This window comes from Neodiprion virginianus, chromosome 7 (assembly GCF_021901495.1).
Source record: "Neodiprion virginianus isolate iyNeoVirg1 chromosome 7, iyNeoVirg1.1, whole genome shotgun sequence".
NCBI classification, from domain to species: Eukaryota; Metazoa; Arthropoda; class Insecta; order Hymenoptera; family Diprionidae; genus Neodiprion; species Neodiprion virginianus.
The window spans coordinates 21,862,641-21,868,881 of NC_060883.1; the positions used below are offsets into that span (position 1 = coordinate 21,862,641).

Below are 6,241 nucleotides of genomic sequence, written 5' to 3' on the forward strand. Positions count from 1 at the left end.
TCCCACGAGCCGATCTCCCGGGTGTCCCGGAGATGGGACTGAGGCCCCCACCAGACTGGCCCGCGAGGCTTCTTCCCCTCGCTCCCCGGGGCGGGTCAGTGGCGTCGTGAGGTCGAACCGTGCTTTGGATGGCTTCGGATGTTGGCTATGGTGACAAGGGGCGGAGGGGGGCGCACGGCGGTAGACAGAGCCGAAGAAAAGTCACCAGGAATCAAGTCACCCTGATGATCATCGCGCGGGTTCGCGCCTAACACCGCTGCATTTGATATACTCGGTGGATGGTGGGGGGCCTTCTCGATCCCCGGACACTCTGGGTTCAATCGTCGGGGTGAGATCTACGGAGGTATATATGTACCCCGAATACTCCTCCGTAGTCAGTCACCTTCTGACTTACCTTTGATCAACTCTTCTCGAGAGGATCAGTCAGGTGAGTTTCTTCTACTTCTTCTCTGGTTTTTTTTTTTTTTTTTGATATTGTGAATCGCTTATGGCTCGCACGCAGCCACGAGTTTCGCGGTTTGTTTTTGTGATAAATTCACCTCGAGGTATCGAACTTTGATCCAGTTATTGAATTTTCAAAGTGGCTACGTCGTTCAGAGTTTCGTTTTTTCTCAGCATCCTACTTCAACCCAGTTCTTAATTTCAGAATTACACCTTAAGGGAGGCAGCACCAACAATCATGAAGTCGTGGTCGCTGTGGATAGGTGAGCCTGACATTTGTGACACTTTCGCTACTCTGACACTTTTGTTTTTTAATCAAAATATCGATCGTTTCAAAAAACTCGATCGTAAACAATTTTTCGCTGCTATAATTACACCAGTTTTCTCGATTTCGAAAATAATATTTCGCATAAATCGAATCGTCATTTCTCTTCGTAGAAGAGAAAATATCTAGAAATTCGAATCGAGGGCGAAAGATTGACCCTCTTGTGCGTTATGGCATCATTGTGTAGGCAACATGACGGACGATGTGAGATGGGGTAGACAGTCGGTATTAAAGACGGTCGCACGAAAGAAATGAATTGAAAAATCTGTGACATAACTTCCCGCTAATTAATCAGGGGCATTGTTCTCGCTCGCTCGATTCACACAAGGTATTAAGCATATATACATGTGTGTGTGCGTTCGTACATGGACGATAGTTCATGTACTTATGCATAGGAGTGGAGGCGAGAGCTGTGTGTTTCACATCTGAGAGATAAACAGACCAGATCTGGTCGCGCGTGTGTTGTTTGCGTGACCATCAGTGTTAATCACACGCAGCATGGGCGAAGTAAATGAAGGAACACGTATCCTCAACGGGGATTATATAGTGTCATGCAGCGAAACGCAGAGCCGCGGGCTGCTGGTCTGACAATGAGATCGCTTATCTAAGTTTCGTAATAGAACTTACCCGCGATGAGCATTAACTTGGCAGCAACCAACCAACGAACCAACCAAGCAAACAACCGAGTATAAGGATGTAATTGTAACATTTCCTCTGTTTCAGCCTTGCTGGCTATCGCCCGTACATCTTTGGTAAGTTTGTGTACCCACATGCGCGTGTAAAGGAGCTTGGCGATATTGCAACATATTTAAATTACATACCCGCGCCGCTTTGACCTCCAGACCTGCGTTCTCAGCTGCCTCTGCAAACGGCGCATCAATCTCATTGTCTTTTCATCCTTTCAGGCAGAAGAAGGTTATAGCTATCCGCGTCCTGCCAATCCCCTGATACCCAGTACGCCTGGAAGTCCTTCAAAGCCCGCAAGCCCAGGTGGCTTTCCGTCCACTCCATCCACCGGAAAACCGGAAGGTCCAACCAGTGGCCAAAATCCCCAAGGAGGATATCCTAGCTCAGGATTCCCCGGTCAGCTTGAGACCCAAGGACCCACTGGCTACCCATCCGATGGTCAAGGATACCCTAGTGGGCGCCCGGGTGGACAGGGACCCTCGCCAGGCTACCCCAGTGGTCGTCCTGGTGGTCAGAGACCAAATGGCGGACAAGGACCTAGTGAAAACTACCCCAGCGGTGGACAAGGACCGTCTCCAGGATATCCTAGTGGGCGTCCTGGTGGCCAAGGGCCCAGCGGTGGACAGGGAACAAGCGGAAACTATCCTACCGGTGGACAAGGTCCATCACCAGGATATCCCAGTGGTCGTCCAGGCAGTCAGGGACCCATCGGTGGACAAGGACCGTCAACGGAATATCCTAGTGGACTTCCTGATGGCCAGGGACCCAGCGGTGGACACGGACCGTCGACTGGATATCCCAGTGGACGTCCCGGTAGCCAAGGACCATCAACTGGATATCCCAGTGGACGTCCCGGTAGCCAAGGACCATCGACTGGATATCCCAGTGGCCGTCCCGGTGGCCAAGGACCAAATGCTCCAAATGGTGGACAGAAACCAAGTGTGAATTATCCAATTGGTGGACAAGGACCGTCGTCTGGTTACCCTAGTGGACGTCCTGGTGGCCAGGGATCTAACGGGGGTCAAGGGCCGAGTGGAAATTACCCAAGTGGAGAGCAAGCACCTTCATCTGGATACCCCAGCGGACGTCCTAATAGTCAGGGACCTAATGGAAGTCAAGGACCATCATCTGGATACCCTAGTGGACGCCCTGGTAGCCAAGGGCCCAATGGGGGTCAAGGGCCGAGTGGAAATTACCCAAGCGGAGGACAAGGACCATCATCTGGATATCCGAGCGGACGTCCTGGTGGCCAGGGACCGAATGGTGGACAAAGGCCAAGTGGAAATTATCCAAGTAGTGGACAAGGACCGAGTGGAAACTACCCAAGTGGTGGACAAGGGCCAAGTGGAAATTACCCAAGTGGTGGCCAAGGACCAAGTGGAAACTATCCTAGCGGACGTCCAGGTGGTCAAAGACCTAATGGTGGACAAGGACCTCAAGGACCGGGAGAGTATCCTAACGGAGGTCAGGGTCCCCAAGGACCCAGTGGCGGATTCCCAAGCGGTGGACAAGAACCAACTGGCGGATTCCCAAGCGGAGGACAAGGACCAAGTGGTGGATTCCCCAGCGGTGGACAAGGACCAAGTGGTGGATTCCCAAGCGGTGGACAAGGACCAAGTGGTGGATTCCCCAGCGGTGGACAAGGACCAAGTGGTGGATTCCCGAGTGGTGGAAAAGGACCAAACGGCGGATTCCCCATCGGTGGACAGGGACCAAGCGGTGGATTCCCGAGTGGTGGGCAGGAGCCTGATGGTGGATTCCCAGGTGGGCAGTCGGTCCAATATGACGAAGGTAGCCAGGATGACGGTGATTACTCCGCGATTCCGGGTGAACCTGGTCGCGATTATCCCATCTACGCTGACATCCCCCAAACTGGATTCAGCTGTGACTCTCAGCAATTCCCGGGCTACTACGCGGACGTCGAAGCGCAGTGTCAGGTGTTCCACATTTGCTCCAACAACCAAACCTACGACTTCCTCTGCCCGAACGGAACGATCTTCCATCAGCAATACTTCGTGTGCGTGTGGTGGAACCAGTTTGACTGCAACTCTGCGCCTAGTCTGTTCTACCTGAATCAAAACATTTACGATTACTCCATCACGGGCTCCCCTGGCCCGCAAGGACCGGTCGGAGGTTATCCGCAGCCTGGAAACCAACAGGGCCCATCCGGTCCCTCATTCCCATCAAACCAAGGTCCTCAGGGTGGAAGTGGAAGCCCTGGCGCAGGATTCCCAGATAACAATGGACCACAGGGTCCCTCAGGACCATTCGGACCATCAAGACCATCTGGACCATTGGGACCATCAAGACCATCAGGGCCACTGGGACCGTCCGGATCATCAGGACCCCAAGGACAGGGACAAGGCTATCCCCAAGGACCCCAGGGTGGAAATGGCCCAAGCGGATATCCTGGAAACAAACCTCAGGGACCCCAAGGTCCTCAGGGAAATTATCCATCCCAGAGCTTCCCGGCAGGTAACAACCCCTCAGGTCAAGGATACCCGCAAGGAACGCAAGGATTCCCCGGCAGCAGCAAACCTCAGGGACCATCAGGACCATCGGGACAGTCTGGATATCCTCAGGGAGCTCAGGGTGGAAGCGGTCCAGGAGGTTACCCCACCTCAGGTTTCCCTGGAGGTAACAAGCCTCAGCGACCATCAGGACCCTCCGGACCATCGGGACAATCCGGATACCCTCAAGGACCACAGGGTGGAAATACTCCCAGTGGATACCCACAATCAGGCTTCCCTGGTGACAACAAGCCTCAGGGACCATCGGGACCATCGGGACCATCAGGTCAAGGAACGCAAGGGTTCCCTGGCAGCAGCAGACCTCAGGGACCATCGGGACCATCGGGACAATCTGGATATCCTCAAACACCTCAAGGCGGAAGTAGTCCAGGCGGATATCCAGGATCAGGTTTTCCTGGAAGCAGCAAACCCCAGGGACAATCAGGACAAGGTTATCCTCAGAATACGCAGGGAGGTTTTCCAAGCAACAGGCCTCAGGGACCATCGGGACCTTCTGGAACGGCAGGCCAAGGAGGTTCGGATGGATATCCGAGCGGTCGACCTTCCGGACCAGCATTCCCAACAAACCCGTTGGGCTTCCCGGGCGGCAAGTTTCCTCAATCGGACAACCCGTTCCCCTCCGAGGGACCTTCGGAACCAGACCGTGGATACCTACCACCGCGAGCTGGATAGGTGAGGTAGCGTGAACCGTTGAATTAAATTTAGCCAAGACCCCACAGCAGCCCCAAGAACCATTGGTGCTGAACCTTAAGTGTAAATACGAGCCTAATTCTTTTTTTAATACATAGAAAACGCGGTAAGTTATGACAAAAACGGCCCAGCTGTATACCTGAACGCGTTTTATCCGTTAAGTAAATGTAATTGTGTAACTTATTTGTAACTGCCTTTCAATATTATACTGTCACAAAGACGTGCAGAGTCCTGGGCTTTTTGTCGAGAAACCACTGTGTTCGGTAATGTTATCTGTAATTTTTTTCGCTGCTGGCAGAAGAATACTATTTAAGATGCTTTGCTGACGTTTGTCAACTTCGGGTATCACCGCGACATGTGAATTATTTATTTCGAATTGAACAAGAATTCCGCCCAATTTCCAGCTCACGGTCTTTGCTGTTCTTCGATATTCTATCGACTCATCTTTTTTAGCAGTTAGATAGCCGGCGTGTGACGATGTTGGTACTCCCATGCACAAAGTCATACCGAAATTTCAATGAAACGTATCTTCGAAGTTTCACCAATCGCGTAACTCGCGGTGAGACTGCGAACATACGAAATCACACCCGGATATCTTGTTTATTTTTGTTACTTTCTTTCTTCCTCTCTGCATGACGTCTGATTCTCGCGTTATGTGTTATACCTCTGAAGGGATTGATACAACCGAAGTTGAGCAACGCATGACATAATTGTAATTATATATATATATATACATATATATATATATATATATATATATATATATGTATGTATATATGTATATATATACACACATATATATATTTTTGTAACAATGGTCTTGATACTCCGACGGTGAGATGCCATTATATGTATATTTAATATTATGTGAAATAAAGGAAACACCTTTGCAACCATTATCTTATTGTATTACACGGTTACTTAATTCACCCTGCCCGCTCGAAGACGTGCGTGGAAGCAGCCGTAACCCATTACTGCACGTCCTCACTTCATACATACCTTTCCCTCTTATTACTGTAATTAGCAGAACTCCGCGCAGACTCTTAGTCGCTGAGTTACATAAATTTCTCCACGTTTCTTAACGCGCCGTAACGTCCACCGTCTCCAAACGCCCTTTACAATTTTATTATACAAACTATACGCAAATCGCCTCCATTTCGTCCATCCAGCCATCCATCCACAACAGTGCGTGCCTGCGTGCGATGCGTAAGGTATGAAAATTGTTTTTCAGCCCGATCATCATTTTGTCGTTTGAGGTGAACTCTGGCTAATAAGTTGGCGTGAGATAATGATCTGATAGTAATTACATTCCGGAAAATAATTTCTTTTCTAATTCTCAGCCGTTGTTTGTACACGGATTGAGTCCTCATACCTTACACTTTGTCAAAGGTCAGATCTCGAGTCTGTAACAAGCCAGGCATGATAGCTTGACCCCTTGACTCCGTAATTATACCATATGTAATACCTTACCAAACAAAATAGCTCAGGGTATAATCAAAGCGTATGCACGCGAACTCTAGCAGCGTGTGAGATGTTTACCCGCGATCCCGGAATTCAGGCATAAATT

At 50.2% G+C, this 6,241-nt stretch overlaps 1 protein-coding gene across 1 annotated transcript; it reads left to right on the forward strand.

The window, feature by feature from the left end:
* The first annotated feature begins 293 nt into the window (after positions 1 to 293).
* LOC124308430 (collagen alpha-1(I) chain-like) lies at positions 294 to 5,567 on the forward strand. Its single transcript, XM_046771136.1, has 4 exons — positions 294 to 427; positions 647 to 704; positions 1,490 to 1,518; positions 1,672 to 5,567. Exons 2-4 carry the CDS (start codon positions 680 to 682, stop codon positions 4,654 to 4,656), a joined length of 3,039 nt encoding a protein of 1,012 aa, XP_046627092.1. The 5' UTR covers positions 294 to 427; positions 647 to 679; the 3' UTR covers positions 4,657 to 5,567.
* Positions 5,568 to 6,241: the final 674 nt, after the last annotated feature.

Bases quoted from the DNA above. Each gene is read 5' to 3' on its own strand.
- LOC124308430 (XM_046771136.1), top strand. From the start codon at position 680: ATGAAGTCGTGGTCGCTGTGGATAG. The intron at 705-1,489 runs GTGAGCCTGACA...CCTCTGTTTCAG, and splicing joins GTCGTGGTCGCTGTGGATAG to CCTTGCTGGCTATCGCCCGT. The intron at 1,519-1,671 runs GTAAGTTTGTGT...TCATCCTTTCAG, and splicing joins CTATCGCCCGTACATCTTTG to GCAGAAGAAGGTTATAGCTA.